This window comes from Neopsephotus bourkii, unplaced genomic scaffold, assembly GCF_033783945.1.
Source record: "Neopsephotus bourkii isolate Nb327-2 ecotype Australia unplaced genomic scaffold, CSIRO-AGI_Nbou_v1 NB_1615, whole genome shotgun sequence".
Classification (NCBI taxonomy): Eukaryota; Metazoa; Chordata; class Aves; order Psittaciformes; family Psittacidae; genus Neopsephotus; species Neopsephotus bourkii.
Window position 1 is genome coordinate 1206478 of NW_026902090.1, and position 18657 is coordinate 1225134.

An 18657-nucleotide genomic window follows, 5' to 3' on the forward strand; every position below is an offset into this window, starting at 1 on the left:
GGTGGGAGCACTCCCCCAGGCACTGCCTGTCCCAATCTGCTGGTCTGGGGAAGGGTCTGATCTGATGGGATTTCCATCTACCTGCACCAAGCTGTGGCAGGGTGGCCCCACCAGGGTGGGGATTCATGAACACCCCCAAACTGCTGCCAAGCATTGAGGTTTCTGTTTGTCTGCAGCAAGGAATGGGGCTCTTTGTGGATGTGATCCTCTCCCTTGCAATGTCAAGGCCCTGTGCACCAAGCACCCACTGCTACGCTTCGTGTTGGTCTGATGGAGAGTAGGTGCAGCTCCTTGTGTTGGTGGTGAAAAGTACAACACGTGTGGCTGGGGTGGAATGGAAAGTGTCCCCCATCTGGGTACTGGCTTCACAGGATGTGGGTAGCCTTGAACGCCAGAGGCCTGGCTTGGGAATGATCCCTCTGGATAGGGAGATGGAGAGGGGTTTTGGGCACTCCGGTGCTTCATGGCAGGATGCTGTGGGGAGAGGAGCTCCCTGCACGTGTAGAGGTGTGCAGGCAGGAGAGTGCGGGTGACCTTGCAGGCTCAGGGTTCCTCTCCTCCCAGTGTGCTGCCTGTGCCCCCCTGCCTGCCCTGGATTTGCAGCTGGAGTTGCTTTGCACAGATCAAAGCCTGTGGGCATCTCTCATCTTGGCTTACCTGGGCCCTGCCTGCCCCTCAGCCCAGAGCGCAGTGGGGATCTGGAGGTAATCCTTGCAGATGGGATGCTGCTGCCTAATTAGAGAGGAGCCTCTCGCTTCGTGGGAACCACGGTGAATGGTCCCTGGGGCCCAGGCGGTGATGGCACAAATCTGCTGCTAATTAGACTTGAAAGTCCTCCCGTGAGCTCAGGCGCAGGATGGGTATTTGATTATTAACATATTTATTGCTGAGCCTCTCTGCAGGTCTTGCACCAGGAGGCTCTGCTCTCCCCCTGAGAAGCTGCCGAGCACCTTTACTCCTATCGAGTATGTTAGGGGGCTCAAGGGGGGCAGGCTGCTCAGCAATGGGGGTGTCTCACCAAGATGTGTGGAAAAGACACGCTGCTGATGCTGGCCCTGGGTGGGAGCATGGCCCCCAGGCTCTGCTCTGTGTTTCCCACTAGCCCCTCTGTCAGGTGGGATGCTCCTGACCCTTGTGCCCAGGTGGGAATCCAGAGACATCCTTTCCCACCTGCTCCAGGCACTGGGTAGGCAGTGAGGATGTGTGAAGAGGCTGGAGGAATGCTGAGGGCCATGCCCTCCCGGGATACGGGAGCAGGGCTGGCATCACTTGTAGCCCAGCTGGGATTTTTCCCATCCTATGAAGAATGACCCAGCAGTGCAGAGCTGTGCTGAGCATTGCAGCCCAACACAAAGCTGTGTGCCACAGCACCCCCAGGGAGAGCATCCCTCCCTCCGGTGGAGGCAGACAAATGGTAATGGAAACATTGCCTCTCAAACAACCAAAAATAGCTTTCCTGTCCCCAAAATGTCAGTTGCAAAAGGCAGTCTCAGGGGGCCCTGCCGGGCTGGCAGTGGGCTGAGGGGGTACCCTGGAGTTGCAGGTGGGTGGCCCTGTTGCCCATGGGGAAGGGAGCACAGGACAGGGGGCTCAGAGGGCTGAGACTTTGCTTGGGGTACAGGTGGGGAGAGGGTCAGTGCTGGCCATCAGCCCAGCTATGGGGCTGTGCAGCATCTCGGGTTGAGGCTGGAGAAAGGTGCAGGTGGTCTTCTGCCTTAAGCCCCCAGGTCCTGCCAGCCACGTTATCACCCATCCAAGGGTTTCAGGGCAGTGCTAGGGTCAGTTGGTGTGGGGGCAGGTGAGGAGCTGTGGGTCAGCACCTCAGCCCCATCTCCAGCACCTGATGTGTTGCTGTGTGTCCCCATGCAGGGAGGGTCCCAGCTGGGAGCGAGGGGTACGCACCTTATTGCAGCACTGGAGTTATTAATAGCAGCAAACACTCAGTGTCTTCAAGGCAAGCCCGTTTAGGGGGAGATTCCTGCCACTTCCAGTATGTTTTCCCACCCTGGGATCACTCGGGTGCCTTATCTCCCTCTTCCAGTTGTGCACCCAGCATGTGCCGAACCCCCCGGATAAGCCGTGCTGCTGATAGCCCGTGCTGCTCAGCCCAGCAGTGTCTGCCTGGGTGATGGAGGGAGTCCCACTGCCTGCACACGTGGAAGCTGAGGCTGAATCCCAGCCCGTTCCCACTGTGCTTCCTCCTGTCACCGTGCCGAGCCGGCGCTGTCGGTGGCCGAGTGAGTGCTGATTGCAAGGAAATTACCCTCGTGCCTTGTCCCGTTTCTCGGAGCCCAACCTATGATTGCATGGGGCTTGTTAATTTGTCACTGTCACTGCGGCTTGGCACTGGGTGGGGAGCATGGAGAGGCTGGCGGGATGCCTCTGCCCCCTCCAGAACTGGGAGCAGGGCTGCATCACTTGTGGCCACGCTGAGGTTTATTGCAGCCTTGCAATTCAGGAGAACCCAGTGAGGCTTGGAGTAGGAGCTGCGACAGGCTGGGGATGCAGGATGCTGTGTTGGGGGTGGAAACCCCTGCTGATCCCTGTGAGATGCATGGAGCATGGTGGGCATCTGAGGACCAAAATGACACTTGTTCAGGGTAAGGAGGTGCTGTGGCTGTGTGTGGCTCCAGCGTGAGCCATACACCCCCACACAGCAATGACACCACTTCTGAAGGCTGTGCTCTTTGGAGGGGCTGGGGACCATGCTGCCCCACTGCCTGACACAGCCTGGGTGCCCCCAGCATTGCTGGGCTTTGCACACTTGGTAAGCTCAGGAATGGCCCCAGGCAGATGCTGCAGGCAGGCTGTAGCGTCCTTGTGTACCGCTGTGGTCTCAGTGCGTCAGTCTGATACAGCTGGGCTCAGCTCATGGCCCTTTTCCCTTCCATGTGCCTCAGTTTCTCTGCAGATACCGCTGCTGGTCTTTGCCCTTCCTTTGCAGGGCATGGAGTCTTGGGGTACACCCTGGAAACCTGGACAGGGCATGATGGAGCACATCTTGTCCCCTCTTCCCCTCTGCTGCTACCCTGTTAGTGGGGGCAATGAATTATTCATGCCCTTGCAGGCGGGGGTGTGTGATGCCAGTGGGGCTGACGTGCTGCCGAGCACAGAGAGCTTTTCTGTGTAAATCCCTGAAATATTTAGCAGAACTGACTTAAAAAATACAGCTTAGGAGGAGTTCGTGCCTCAGTGTAAGCTGGAAGGCCAGGGAGGGGATGATGGAGGGTAATGGATGCACTGTAGTAGTCCCTGGCGGGCTCTGGCCCTGGTCTTTGCCCAACATACACCACCCAAGCTGCTGGTGGAGCTCTTGTCTGTCCATCCAACCACCCATCCTTTGGGTCTTCTTGCTTGTCTCTGCTGTCAGATGGTAGGGGTGTCCCCATCCTTTCCCTGCACTGTAGGGTGCTTTGGAGTCCCGTGCTGGGCACATCCCATTCCCCAGCCCAGGGCCACTGGAGCCAGGCTGCTGCCCCATCCCCTGCAGCGTGCTGGCTGCTGGCAGGTCGGCGCTGCGGGACCGGTGCACAGCACGGGGCTGAGCTCCTTCCCTGGCAGTGCCTTCCTGAGCAGACAGATCACGTCACATGCATTTTTGAACAAGATCCATCGGCTCCGAACGAGCCGAGCTGTCGCCGCACGTTCGTGATCAAAGCCAGACGTGCCCTGGCAGCCCGGGGGAGGGTGGCCCTGCGCACCACCCCTCTCCATCATCACTGATTCACGGGGCAGAGCAGGCTGGGGATCCTGCAGTGTCACCGGTTGCAGGTGTGTTGCCCCTGCATCCCTGGAGGTACCAGGGTGGCCAGTGCCCTCCTGCCAGGTATGGTGTGGGCATTCCTGACCCAAGCACCTGAAGATGGGTCAGCTGCAATGCAGAGCTGGTGCTGCCATTGGGCTTTGTGCACAGAGCTACACCCCAAAATCGCATCTTCTGCTAGAAGTGAAAGCCAGTTGGCTCACTGGCAGCCAAGGTGAGGGAGGAAAGGGTTTGTGCTTGTCCTGGAATGTGTTTGGGGCCAGGTTCACAAGGGATTGAGGTGGGGTAAGGGGTGCAGAAAGCTATAGCTGGCTCTGGATGGGGTGGCTCATGGACCCAGCTGGCTGTGCCACGTTGGGGCTGCCCCTTAAGTCAGCCTGGGCTGCTGGCAGCTCTTCCTTGGCCTTTGCAAGCTGGCTCTTTCAAGCATGCTCTGCACCTTGGTGAGGCAGGAGCCACTTGCTGCCCCATGCTCTGTACATCACAGGCTAAGCCACTGGGGTGCACGGCTGAAGGCAATTGGGCTCATGGTCAGAGCATACTGCTTCTTTCAGGCCCTCTGCCCCGCTCTGAGCCTTCCTCCCACCTCCTTGCTCCTGTCCCCCTCGCCTCCCGGCCCGGTGGGGTGGCGGGCGCCTGTGGTGGGCCCATGCAACACTGTATGTTTCCCTCTGCAAGCACTAGCAGAGCCCTCGGGCTGTGCTTCACCGTGGCAGGACATTTCCATGTCAGAACCGCTGCAAATCCTGCCTGCTAATAGCTATGCAAATTACCTCATTAGCTGCCTTATTTAATTTCACTAGCAGCACTTTCTCAGCGCTTTCCCGAGTCCCGGAGGCTGCGCGTCCCCAGGGCTGGGAGGAGGCAGGAGCAGCCCCAGGACCGCACGCAGGGATGGCTGGGTTGAGCTCTGCGGATGGCTCCCACAAAGCCACCCTCCCTGCCATGCTGTGTCTGGGGTCCCTGCTGCAGGGATGCCCCCCTCCTCATCCCTCTCTGTGCCCTGGCTCTGGGTGTCTTGCTGAGCTCCAGCCAGGAGCTGCCGCATGCCCTCCAAGCAGCCATAGGTCTGGGATGTGTGTGCTCTCCATCCCTGCCTGATTTAAGTACAGAAAGAACAGTGCATCTGCCCAGTCCCTGTGAATCTGAGTGGTGCTTGAGGCTTGGCACGGAGCTGAAGGGTGCCCTGCCTCATTGCCCTTCCTTGTTAATGGAAATTTGCCTCTTTCCCATCCCTACTGCCCTTCATCCTGGAGGGAGGTGTTGGCAGATGCTGTCGCAGGGGTCTGCCAGCCACAGGATGACTCCTGAGGCCACCCAGATGCCCTGGTTGGGGGCTGGAGCCCTGCTCTGCTCCTGCCCCTCGCATGTGTGGCTGGCACAGGTAGGAACAGACCCTGAGCACCAACCCAGCATGGTGCCCCTTGGGATGCCTGTGTCTCAGGCTGTCCCTGCCCATGCTGGGCATGCACGCAACTGTGTGCCTGCCTGCATGGACAGCTACCTCCTGGGTGTATTTTCCAGGGGTGTCCACATGCCCACGACACCCTTGTCACCGGGATGGGCTTTTCACAGGCACCAGGGGACCCACATACAAACGCTGGCCCTGAAAACCTTAATCCAGCCACCCTATGGGGTTGTTTGTGCCACGCTGAGCTGCCTGCAAGCATTGTGCCTGCCTCCTCCCCTTCTGTTTATCCTTTATTTCCCCCCTTCTTTTCGCGGCTGTGCTAATGAATATTTCATGGCCAGGAACCAGCGGGAGCTCCCCGGCTGCTCCCTGCCCCCCCGCAGCAGGTACCAGCCCAGATGTCGGTGGCTTAGGAAGGATGCGTTTGCCAAGAAACCATCTCAGGAAGAGCGGATCTGAGCAGGGAAGGAAGCAGTGGCTCTGGTGCGGGCACTGTCGTCGTTGCCCCTCCAACCTACAAGGGACTGCCCGCAGACCGTGGTGACGGCATGTCCACGCACGGGTGGCCTTCACGGTCCCCGTGCATCCTCGCCCACGTGTGCATGGCCACGCTTGCCCCGACACAACTGCACGTGTCCCCTCTTGTCCCCCGTGTGCCACCCGCCGCTGCAGCCGCCGGCATGAACCATGTCCCCGGTTCACCTCCCGGTGGCCCGGCCGCTGCTCCTTGCTGTGCGGTGCGGTGCGGTGGCTCCTCTTAGCGTCGGGCAGCAGCAACGGCACCGAGGCTATGAGGGTCCCACGGCACCGCACGGGCCGTGACACCGCCGATGAGCCACACGGGCTGTATTGGCCATCCCGCATTGCTGTGCATCCAAGCTGGGTTGTCTCGGCACAGCCCGCAGGCAGGCAGCAGGGAAGCAGGGGCCAGAGTTGCGCTCCTGTCTCCCTGAGTTTGCCCTGCAATGGCAAGCTGGGCTGGTTCTCAGTCCGTGTGGGGCTGGAGCTCCCCTGGGGCTGGGAGGCCACTGGCCTCCTCGTCAGGGAAGCAGGTTTAGGAGAACCACAGGCAGGGTGGGAGGCTGGCGGGGTGCACCCTGCAGTGACACCCGTGGTGGCTGCGGCCCAGGAAACATCTTCAGTAAAGAAAGTTGTGGACGGGTGGGCTCAAGAGCCCTGCTTTGTAGCTTGCTCTTGATTTCTGCTGGAGTCTTGCTCGTCTTGCAAGGGAGGATGTGGGTCAGCGACTGAGTGGCTCTGCTGCTCTTCTGCAAGGGCAAGGTGCACGGTCCCTGGTGCCAGCCTGGGGACTGTGTGCTCGGAGGGAGCCGTGGGATGGATGAAAGCTGGCTCATGTCTCTGTGCAATGCACTGTCCTTGCAAAATACCTGTTGCAGGTTGCTAGGTGCAGGGGGAGAGGACTCAGCCTGTGTGGTCCCCATGAGCTTCTGTCTTCTTGTCGTAACTGTCACTGGTGGCAGTGCACAAGGACCTATTTGGAGAGCCAAGGAAGGGCTTGCCCAAAGTTGTGATGTTCCCTTGGACATCATTCACCAGTACCTGGGCATGATGGTGAGCAGCCAAGCCTGGAGGTGGGGTTGGTGATATGGGTGCTGCGCTCTTCTCGCCCACCGTGTCCCTGCAGGCTGGTGTCCCCATGCAGGTGGGTCACACATGTTGATGGGGTGGGACACAAGCTGCTTTGTCCCGCATGGCCGTCACGAGCAGGGTGCATCGGATGGCACTTGAATCTCCTACCTGCCCAGAACACGCTGGGGTGGAACCTTCCCGGCCAGGTGGGATCTGGCTCTCACAAAGAGACGCATATTGGGTTTGGGACGGAGCTACAAACTTTGTTTGCTCTCACGTCCTGTGGGCTCTGGCACCCTCCTGTGGCTGTTCTGCCACCTCGCCTGTATCCCACGGGTTTTGGGCATGCTGCAGCCGCCTTCGGCTGGGTTGTGCGGACTGGTCCCGCCGGCGATGCTGTGGGGCTGTCCCTAACTCCCAGCACGGCGGGAGCTTTGCGTTTGCAGGATTTGGCTTTGCATCACATAACTCACGGGATCTGATCATTGCAAGAAACGGTCCCAGTGTGTTTGTGTTGAGGGTTTGAGCCAAGAGCAAGGTCTCCTGAATACTGTAGATAAGGGCGAGGGTCCTAAACCCCTGACCTGTTCCTGGAAGGCAGCGGGAGGGGGGGGGGGGACTGTGCACCCCATATTTCTGGGCTTTTGGCTGGGGCGGGTGGTTCAAGGAGCTGGGTTCAGTCAGGGTATTATTGTATTTACAGCCTCCCTACATCTCTGCCTCAGTGTTACTTTCCCCTGGGGGGGTGATGTCCCCTGCAGCCCTTTCCTGGATGGGGCCTTTATGGGTGATTACAGTAGGGTTGCAAGCCCCTGCTGCCTGCATGTTGTGCCTTGCTGCTGGGTCCCCCCAGAGCTGCCTCAGCTCTGCAGAGGCTGGTGCCTTCCCCCCTCCCTAGTGTGTGTGGGCTCTCTGTTTGGGGCATGCCCTCCTTTGCATGGGCATAGCCAGCGTAACAGACAGGAAGGGATTCGTTTGGAGGTGATGGAGCTTCTTTCAGGAGCAGGGAGTGAGGTTACCCCATACCAACCCCTGGGAGTGCTCCTGCCCCTTCTCTTGGGGCTCCTTGTTAAGGCATTGGAAGGGACTGGACAGTCTCACTGTTCCTGTATGTATCATGCCTGCAGCCCGTTTCCCATCCCCGAGGGACCAGAAGCTATAATTTCCATCAAGTCCCTTTTTGTTCACTTCCTCATCCATTAATAAGAAATGAAGCTTATGAGATAATAGAGTTGGATGGATGCGGAACTGAGAGATTCTGCTGGTGTGGGGTGTGGATGCGATGTGCAGAAGGAACTGTAAGCTGGGAAAATGGGACTTGGGGAAGGGATGTCGTCTTGAACCTGCACAGAGCATCTCAGGCTGGCTCTGGGAGCAGGGAAATCCCACTGCCACTACATATCAGACTGTCTTCTAGCTCTGACATAGTGTGCAAGCTAGCAACTCACTGCCAGGCTGAGCTTTGGGGTGAGCAGCTCTCAGCCTGGGTGGTCTGGGGGGCTGACTCCTTCCCACCCTTGTCTCTTCCCCTGTGTGGAGCCGGTGGGAGCTCAGGGATGCAGGATGCTCACAGTGCTGGAGGGCTGATGCCCAGGAATTTGGGATGCTCCCAGTGCTGAAGCACTGCTGCCACGGGGATGCAGGACACTTGCAGCACTGGATGGTTGGTGTCTGAGGATGCAGGACACTTGCAGCATTGGATGATTGGTGTCTGAGGATGCAGGACACTTGCAGCATTGGATGATTGGTGTCTGAGGATGCAGGACACTTGCAGCGCCGGCTGGCTGGAGCAGATAATTGATGCCCAAGGATGGAAGGACGCTCCCAGCATTGGGCAGTGGGAGCAGAGGGCTGATGCCCAAGGATGCAGATGCTCTTGGTGCCGGCTCCCCTCCGGAAGGAGCGTCTTTCCCTGCTCTTGGAGAGAGGCGGCCCTGGGATGCAGCAGTGCCTCATTGGTCAGCGGGACCTGTGGAGTCTGCTGGTTGCCATACCAACCTGCCTCCGGCTCCCGGCCAGCCGGGGCGTGAAGTGCCGGGTCGAGCTGGTGGCAAGGGGCGGACCAGAAGCCAGGGGCAACCCGAGGCTCTGCCAGTCAGGGAGGCGTCCATCCGCCTCTCCGGGAGAGCTGCCTGGCACCGCTGTGCTCCCCCGGCCCCGAGCATCCCCCTGCCGCTACTCCCCACCTCTCCCTGCAACTTTGCAGTACGGAGAGGGCTGGCACGGCTCAGGGCGGGGGGGCTCTCCGGGCCAGCCCCTCTCTCTCCGAGCCTGCGGTCAGCTCCTGCGAGCCCAAGCCCTGGGAGGGGCATCGCCCCCCTGCCCCTCCGCATCGCAGCCAGCCCGCGCGGGAGCATCCCAACACAGAGAAACTTCCCGGCGGGCTGCCGGCCGCTTGGGAGCGGGGCCTGGCGGCTGCCGCGCTGCCGCTGCCCCCTCCGCCGGGCTGGACCCGCCGCCGATGCCCGCAGGCTCGCCCCGGGCAAGGAAGGCTCCGTCCTCCGGCGGGCAGTGCCTGCTGCTCGGAGAGCCGGGGAGCTGCTCACCGGCCGGGAGGGCGTGAGGCTGGGTCCCTGCCCAGCGCGGTGAGCTGGAGCCATGAGCCACTGCCAGCAGCGCTGCAAGAGGCAGCTGGGCCGGGTGATCCGCTTCTTCTACCAGTTTGTCACCGGGACCCTCTCCCAAGGTAGGTGCCACCCTGGGGGCCACGGGGGCTCTGTTCTGCGGGAGGGAGTCTCTGTCTGTTGGGATTTGTAGAGCTATTTGGGGAGGCAGGCGAGATGCTGTTTAGGTCTGAGCGGGGCTGAGCGATTCAGCCTCAGGCAGAGGCAGTTGCGCTGCACTCTGTCTGGGACAAAGATGAAGATGCTCACAGGAGGCACTGGGAGCCCCTGAAGGTCCCCTGTGGACCTAGGGTGATGGGAATGTTTTATCTGGGGAGAGGATTGGTGCAGACTGGAGTGTGAAAAAACTGCTGTGCAAATAAATCGCAGCTGGTCTGACCCTTCCCTGCCATGCCAGCATCACCTCCTCCAGGGCTGGGGTTGAGTCCACCATTCATGCGGCTGGAGAAGCCCTGGGTGTGCCCAAGGGCTGGGGCAGGGACCCACCCTGGTGCCTGCATCCTCCCTGGCTCATATCCTGGGACACTTATGTGCTATGTGCTCCCAGTCTGCTGTCACAGCCAGCCCTTGTGCAGCCCAGCCAGCTGGCCAGGACCCTCTCCTGGGTGTGAGCCCAGAGCCACCTCCTGACCCCAGTGGGCACATCTCAGGGAGGTTATCATGTGCCTGTGTGCACTGGGATCCTGGGTGCCTGGCTCTTGCTCCCATCCCTGCATCCCCATCATAGGGGCAGGTTGCCCTCCCGATAGTCTTTACATGTCTGGGACCCCTGTGCTGCCCCTCCAGGGCACAGTGGTGCTGGGGAGGGATGTGCTGTGCCAGGAGGTTGGGGAAGCCCTTATTGGGCCAGAGTGGCAGCGACAAGCCTTGGAGCAGGGCTGGGACTGGCGGCACCTTCACTGGGACCCAGCCTGCCTGGAAAAACCCTCCCAGGCTCTGTTCCCTCCTCAGCCAAGGAAGCCCCTGGGTCTCCCCAGTCTACACCCATCCTTCGGGGCCAGGGATGGCGGGGGCACCCTGGGATGCTCTTGATGCAGCACTGGGGGCTGGGACACAGGAGCAGTATCTGTCCTGTGAGCCATGCCCAGCTGCTGTGCCACCTCCCTGCCCCCAGGGACTTGAGCTCTGCAATGGATGGGTCCTTTGCAGTAGGGGACATTCCTTCATGCCCAGCAGTGTGCCAGGCTCCACAGGCTGGTTGTGCCCACAGGCAGTGCCGGGTCTGCCCGTGCTAGCTGGCTCCATTGGGCACTGGCCAGTTAGGTGGGAGTGGAAGGGTCAGAGGATGAGTCAGCTGAGTCCAGCCTTGGGTGTGAGCAGCAGAGCTGCAGATGATGGAGTGGAGTGGGAAGGAGACCTTGGGGTGTTCCTATTCCCAGCACCTGCAAGGATGTCCTGCAGGTCCTTGTCCTGGTGTTCTGGGCTTTGCAGTTGGGCACTATGGAGCTAGGTCTGTAGTGGGTGTCCTGACAGCCCTGTGCTGTCCCTGCAGCCCTGCTGGGTGTGCACAGTGCTGGGATAACTGCAGAGGGCATGGCTGGCAGTGGGGCACTGGCTACTGTTCATCCTCTTCCTGGTGTCCTCCCAAGCTCTGGGACAAGCCAAAAGAGGGTGAAACCCAGATCCAGTCAGCTCTGTGTCCCTCTAAGGCTCAGAATTCATGTTTGGGAGCAGGATGTGCGGCTGCAGCATCCCCTCCTTCCTAGCTCCTGCTCTAGTCTGTGTGGCACATGGGTCACCAGGCTGCTATTCCCCCTCCAGCTGTTGTCCTCCCCTCTCAGCCCTTTCTGAAGGCCAATAAAGCCCCTCTGCCCTCCCTGCATAGGTGAAGGAGGTCCTGCAGAGCTCACTACAGAGGGCACGAGATGCCCACCCAGGTGGGTGCCCTCCCGGCTGGGTGTCCTGGGAAGCTAGCCGAGGACAGGTCGCCGATGGGGGGAAAGAGAAATGACTCAATCAATTAACCAGATTAAAACTGTGACTTCACCTCCCCAAAATAGCATTTCGCCAATATTTTAATGTGCTTATTAATAATCTGCTTGTGCTCTGATTAGCAGCGAGGTAATAAGGGATCAGCTGTAACCTAAATTTAACTCTCCCTAATGGATGAAGGCCCTGAGAACCAAAAAAACGAGGAGAGGTTCCTATCCATCAGGCTGGCTGCCCTAGCAGGTCGGCGGCGCCCAAGGGACCTGGGCAGCTGCTGCCCAGATGTGCCCAGGCACCATCACCTCTGCTGTGGCCCAACGGTCCTATTTTGGGTATGCTAGGCTAGGAGCAGCATTATGGGTAGCACACAAGGGTTGCTCCCAAGCAGGGCAGAGCCTGGCTGTGGTCATGGAGGGTGCATGGTCGCCTCCTGATGAGACATGTCCTTTGGCAATGGGTGACTGCGCTGCTCCCTCCCCATCTGCTCCTGTTCCACAGCAGGGGACAGTCCCCTGTACCCAGCTGCTGGGAGGATGGGGACAGGGACCAGCAGCCTGGCTACCCAATGGCTCTGGGTGTTGCCCCATGGTATGCTGTGTGCACAGAGCTGCTTTCTGAGCAAGAACCCCTGTTCCTGGGCATTTCTATTTATACACAGTGGGTGGCTGGTGGGGTGGTTGATCCTAGCTGGGTGGCAGGGCTGCGCTGCCAGCAGCACCGGAGAGCTGGGGCAGGGGTGGCTGGGCAGGGGACATTTCATGGCTGTTACTGTCACAGCACGAAGTGGCAGATGTGGCGTGGAGCCGGTGCCAGCCTGGGCTGCAGCCTGGCACAGTGTTACAGGGCCTGCTGCCCTCCCCAGTGCTGATCCACGGGCACATGCTGGGGCCACTTTGCCACCCTGTACTGTGTAGAGCAGGCAGTCTTGGGTGGGAGAAGAGGGAGGGAGGGACAGACCTGGGTGCCTGGGTTCTGAGATGATGCTGTGCTCCTCACCACACACCTGGGTGGCCACGTCCCCTGGCTGTAGCTGCAGGGGTTGGGATGGGACATTTTGTACACAAAGAGGTGTCGCATGGATGTTGGTGAAACACTTCGGTCCAGCATCTTCCCTAGCTATGTGTCCCATTGGGCGGCTGATGGGGACAATAATGGTATGGGGACCAGAGGTGTCTAAGACATGGGTACAACTAAGTCCCACAGCGTTTGGGACCTGTGAGTGCATGCGCCCAAACCCACAGCAGCACTGCCCAAGTGCAGCCGGCATTGCAGAGCAAGAACTGAGGTGGCTGGCTTGGACTCAAAGCTGAGAAAAGCAGATGTTGTCCCAAGGCATCCCTGGGAAGGTGCTGTGCTGAGGTGCAGGGGACGAGGTGCTGGCATCTCCCTGCCTGACCCAGCTCTTTGTGCCAGCAGGGTTGCAGAGAGACTTTCCTTCAAGGCCCACAGTCTGGAGCAAGGACGGGCACAGGCATCTCAGCGGAGATCCTGGCATTTGCCAATCTGGGGCTGCAGCATCACTCCCTGGGGAGCCCCATTTCCAGGACTCCCAGCTCTTCTTGCAGGGTGGCTGAGCCCTCAATGTCCCGGGGTCATCAGTGAACTCAGAGCAGCCATCGGGCTGCGGTGATGCCTTGCTGGCCCTGTGTTAGAGAGATGCACCCCCATGCGTAACGAGCCCCGTCTGTTCTCTGCCCCCTGCTCCCTTCTGGCTGATGGTGCCACTCTCCCCCTGCGCTGGGAGGGTTATTTTTAACTGTTTGCCATGTGCTGCCTGAGCACAATTAAGGTAATTGGTTTGGGAGCCTGGCTCTCACACAACGCTCCCAATTACCTGCCTGCCTGCCATGCGGCCCCCCGCCTCCCTGCCCGTGGTGGCCGGCTTCTCCGGCGGGGGGACTGCCGGGACACGGCTGCCCCAGATAGCGCGGTGGGGCTGGGTGGGGGGCACAGGCAGGCACAGGGGATGGAGCCATGGAGAGGACATCCCTGCACAACGACAGCCTGCTCTATGCCTCCCTGATTGCCATCCTCCTCCTCATCTCCTATTGGTTCACCACCCGCTGCTTCAAAATCATCAGCGGCATCGAAGGTACGGGGCTGGGGACAGAGGGGGACAAGGTGACGCTGGCCCATCCTCTCCCCTTCCAGAAGCTATGTGGTGAGGTGAGCCAGGAGCCTGGTGTGGGAGAGGGGGATTGGGGACCATCCTCTCCACCTCTCTGGGGCACCTCCATCTCCTCCTTAAGTCACTTTGTTTGCTCCTCTTGGCCCTGTTCCTGTTCTGCTGTGTGTGAGAGCAGCCAGTGGCAGCCACAGCTGAGTTGTGGCAGTGCCCAGGGCTACTCTGGGGGCACCTGGCTCTGCTGTGCTGTTGGAATCTGGGTACCACTGCCCTTCACTGTGGGATGGGGATGCAGACAGGGCTCCCTGATGTCTCCCACTCTGTGGGGTGCCCAGTGCCGATGCTGGGGCCTCAACCTGCATTTTGGGGCTCTCAGTCCCTTTGGGCATAACCTACATCTTTGCTCCTCAGCTGGTGTGTTGGGTTGCTCTGGGATGTGGCAGGGGTCCTGGTTTCCCAGGTGAAGGGTTTCTCTAAGCCTCGCTGCAGTGGGATGTGCATGCTGGGGGCTTTGAGACCCCCAAGGCAAGGAGCAAGGCAGGAGGGGTGGCACCGGTGCCATGTGTCTGGGACAGGCAGAGCCTCTCCTCCCCGGGGTGGGTGTTACTCCATCCATCCATCCATCCCTCCATCCATCCATCCATCCATCCATCCATCCATCCGACCTTTCCCTGTGAGGCTCAGCCACAGCCTCGTGGCTCTTCCGACAGCATGGCCAGATGCTGGCTGTCTGCAGGGGCAAGGAGCCACCCCTGGGAGTAATGTCAGTTGGAGGGATAGGGGGCAAAGCCCTCTCCCACTTCTGGTGGGGTGCATATGTTTGGGATGGCCTCTCAAGCATCCCTTGCAGGTGGCTGTGGGTCTGGCTCCATGGGCAAAGCCCTCCGTTTGGTCCCATGTGTCTCCTCTATCTTGAGGGCAGCTCCAGATGGAGGTGCATCCCTGGGGACCTGGATGAACCAAGGGGGTGACCCCTGACACCCCCAGCCCATCTGGAGCTGTGAGGGGATGTGCTCTGGGCAAACAACCCTGGTGGGTCTGGGGGTACTGGGACATGGGATACTGGGATTCTGCATGGGATACTGGTCGGATTCTGCATTGTGCTGGCAGAGAAGAAGGGAGGGCTTTTCCTAATGGCTCCAGCGTGGAAATGAGTAATCCTGACATGGCGGCTGGCGGGTGATTTATCACTGCTCCACCGGGGAGGCCGGCTGGCACGGGATGGGGGGGAAGCTGTCGCTCCATGGCTGACCTGCCTCCGTGCCCTCCAGCATCCCATGATGCTGATGGAGACACACAAGGAGCTGAGGATGATCCTCTCTCGTGGGCTGAGAAGGTTCCTTTGCAGAGGATCTGCCCCAGGCTCAGGCTGGAAGAGCTCCTCTACCACTGTGTCTGCCCAAAGTGAGGTGTATAAATAGCCCCACGGTGTGTGGGACAGGCATCGGCCCTGGGAGCAGCCGGAGGCTTGAAGAGAGGATGATTCCAACCATTTCAAGCAGGGCTCAGCAAGAAAAGTGGCTTTAAAATGCAATTGGTGTCAGTGGGAAACTTCCTCTGAGAGTGCAACAGGTCTCTGCCACCCTATCTCTGAAGGGACGGACTCAGGGGCAGAGCTGGGAGCAAGGCAGGTGAAATCCAGGTTCAGTGCCTGGAAACCCACCTCTTTCCAAGAAAAGGAAATGTCAGGTCTGAAAACTTCCAACCTGAACAATGTTTCCCCAGGGATACTTCTGTCTCCTCCCCGAGCTGCCTCTAATGCATCGCTGGCATCTTCTGCTGGTGTCAGAGCTACGGGAGCACAGCCCTGAGATGCCAAGCCTGGTGGCACGGAGCTGCTAGATAAACCAGTCATGCTGTCACCTGGGACTGAACCACCAGCCCTCTCTGTCCTCTGCAAGGGGGCAAACCTGCATCCTCCTGGGCTGGGAATGGGGGTCTGGGTGAGGGCCTTGGGCTTGCGGTTGGTGTCGGGCAGCCCTGCTGGCAGCTCTTGCAGCATCAGCCAGCACCTCTGTCATTGCTTTTCCCATCATGGGTGTCCCAAGGTGATACCTCCTCTCCTGGTGACATATTTCCCCTCTCGTCACCAAGATAACAGGGAGGAAAAGAGGCTTTGTGCCCTCTGTGAGGGCAGGATGGCCCTAGAGCTGTGCAGGCAGTCAGCACCCTAGCCTCGGCATGGCCACCCCACAAGTACCTGGAGCAGTTGGCCTGCTCCTGGGGGGTGCAGTGTGAGATGGGAGGGCAGAGGTGACATGGGGACAGCCCTGCCCTGCCTGCCACACTGGTGCTGGAGTTGGGACCGGTCTTGTGTCATGCCCCCCCCCCCCCTCAGGGAACTCATCAGCTAGAGATGGGCAGTGCCAGTGGCATCCCCGGGGGAAGCCGTGCATCCCAAGGGATATGGGGCAGGGACCAGTGGATGCCTGATCCCTCTGGCCTGTCACCAAGCAGCCAGACAAGGGCTGGGATGTTGTTAAAAAAAGCATAGAAGCTAAATATAGCCCCACTGGCTGTGCATGGATGTGTGCTGGAGGCACCGAACGCCTGGGTTCGCCCTCTGCCTGCAGCTCCTGCATGACCTTGGCTGGGCCCCTTGGTCCTCCTCTGCTGCCTATTGCTGCACTGCCTGTGGGTCTGGCGGTGTCTCAGGCATCCTGCATCACACTCCCTGCTCCCTTGGAGATTCCCTTGGATCTCCCAGTGAGACCATGCACAGAAATGGGGCAGCTGGACCTGTTGCCCCAGACCCTCCTCAGGAGAGGGTTGCGGGCACCTCGGGGTGTTCAGCCCTGCTGGTCCCCATGGGCTGGCACGCGTGTGGGGCACAGAGGACAAGTCTGAGTCATCCCCATCCTGGATGTTTAGCCAGTGCCCAGCGTCCTGTCCCTCCCCGTGTCCCCCCCTGGGAACCGAGTGCCTTTTAATATCTGTGGCCTGTTTCCTTAGCAACTGCATTAAGCAAATCGATGGAGGTGGTGTCATTGGAATGGGAGGGCATGCCTCCTTCCCCCCCCAGCCCCCCCAGCCCTGCCACCCCCCCCCGCCTCCCTCCAGTTGGCCTCTCTCTGCTCTTACTCACAGGCACAGCCCTGCTCTGCTTGGGCTTTCGGCCGTGGCTCCTCGAGCTGCCCACCACAGCCCCACACTGACCCCTTGCTCGCCCATAGCCCATGGCGGGCACCCACAAGTAGAGGGGTGACAGCTGATGCCCCCTTGGGGACAGAAGCAGGGGTACCTGGGGATGTGTGGTCTGGCAGCTGCGGTACTGGGGTGAGGGAGCTTCAGGGCTGTGGTGGGGAGGGGGTGGCGGGTGGGGGGCCATGAGACACCCCCACCATGAACCTGGAAGGCCTTGAGATGATTGCGGTGCTGGTGGTCTTGGTCCTCTTCGTCAAGGTGCTGGAGCAGTTTGGCCTCTTCGAGCCCGTGTCCTTGGAAGGTAACGGGTGCGGGAGGTGGTGGCTGCTCGGGGGCCACAGGGGGCAGGCGGTGGGTGTCTGGTGCTGCCCCAAGGACGCTGCATCCACGGGGGAGTCCTGGGACACGGTGTCCATCTGCTGCTCGTTGGGGCGTAGGATGCAAGGAGAGGGGTGTCCTGTGTGTTCCGGGCAAGGTCCCAGTGTCTGGGTGTGTGGGGAGGGCTGGCGGGGTGTCTGCTGCATGGCGGTGGCTTTGATGTGTGCTGAGAGCTGTGGGCTGGGACTCTGTGAGCGTACAAGTAAGCACTAGGATGTTTTCCAGCACCTCTATGGGAACAAGGTGTACGCAGGGTCTGTGGTCACCTCACCCACTACATGAGGTGTCAGCCTGAGGACCAGCCTGCGGAGCAGCCAGGCCTGGGCAGAATGGGTGCCTGCTGTGTTCCCTGCTTCTGGCTCTCCCCCGGTCACCCTGTGGCCCCTGGGCAGTGTGGGAGGACACAGGGGGTGCTGCCTGGCTGGGGACAGGCCCTGCAAGGTGCTGAGCAGTGTGTGTGGGGCACAACGAGCCAGGATACACTCAGATGCTCTGTGTGTGGCAGGAGGGAGGTCAGGAGGCTTGGCTGGGTACTCCCTGCACTCCAGGGGTGATGGCTGTGTGCCCTGTCCATGCCTGCAGGCACTCATCTCAAGGATGCTGCATCCTGCCCAGCCCCAGGCATTAGGACACATGCACATTGAGGAGGTGACAGGCAGTTTGCCTGGTCCACTGGTGCAGATGGGGGTATCCCTCCCTCTGGTCCCTCAAACCTGCCTGCAGGACAAGAAGGCATGGTGAGTGGAAGCTTTTATAGCTGTTTAACTGCTCACTTTGTCCCTATGCTCCATCAGCAGCGCTCCTAGGTGGATCACACTGGGAGGGAAACTGAGGCAGCAGCTGAGCTCAATACAAGGCATCCTGCCTGTGAACCCCGGGGAGTGGCACACTGAGTGTGCACAGGTTGCAACCCCCTCTGCAGTTCTGCTGATGATTTGGTGATGCATCCCCCCTCCCTGTGCTTTTGCTTCTCTGTGCAGCTGCTCAAAGCTTTGGACCAAAGTCAGTGGCATTGATTGTGGCTGCTCTGCTGCATACTGGCTCCCACCACAGTGGAGAAGCGGGACACAAAGAGTCCCCAGCCCCTGAAACAACCCTATTGAGAGGTGCACAACAAGGCAGGGGCCCTTGCTTGGTCTGTGTGGCTGCTCCTTGCCTTGCTGCCAGTCCTCTCTTGTCCCCAGGAGGACTTGGTGTCACTGCAGCATGGAGAGGCACAGCTTGCCCCTATCCTCCTCCACCTGCATCCCCGCGCTGGGCAGCTATGGATCTCTCTGGCCTGCTTGGGAGATTCACCCCAGCTGTGATGGTGGGAGTGGGACTCAGGTGCCCCAGATTGGCAGCAATTGCTCCCATCAGCAAAAGGTGTCTGGAAAGGAGAGAAATGTGTTGGTCAAGGGGCAGAAATTGGCTGAGGTTGAGCTGAGTCCTGGACACCACAGGGGAGTCCTGCAGGTGAACAGTTGCCATGTTGGGATGAGATGCTGTTGCGTGGGTCACACAGGTCTCCACCTTGGCTTGGAAGGCAGCAGTTTGTTCTCTAGGGAAGGTCCTGGGCAGGTCTGGGGCTGGGAAATGCTGAGTCCCCTCAGGGGTTGTTTACCAGCCATGTCTGGGCAGCAGTGACGGCACAGGGACCACAGAGAGTGTGAAACTGTACACTAATGGCTCAGGTCTGCTAATGGACATGGGC

At 59.9% G+C, this 18657-nt stretch overlaps 1 protein-coding gene across 3 annotated transcripts in view; it reads left to right on the top strand.

Moving 5' to 3' along the window:
- Nucleotides 1–18657, top strand: part of KCNIP2 (potassium voltage-gated channel interacting protein 2) — a 42752-nt gene that overhangs the window by 10692 nt on the left and 13403 nt on the right. The window contains exon 1 of one of the 3 annotated variants that reach the window (XM_061372500.1): nucleotides 16770–16887. The exons of the other annotated variants lie outside the window; for them this stretch is intronic. Coding sequence (XP_061228484.1) covers nucleotides 16785–16887 — 103 coding nt within the window. The 5' untranslated portion in view covers nucleotides 16770–16784. Of the gene's footprint in view, nucleotides 1–16769; nucleotides 16888–18657 lie in introns of those variants that run through there. 3 annotated transcript variants of the gene reach the window in all.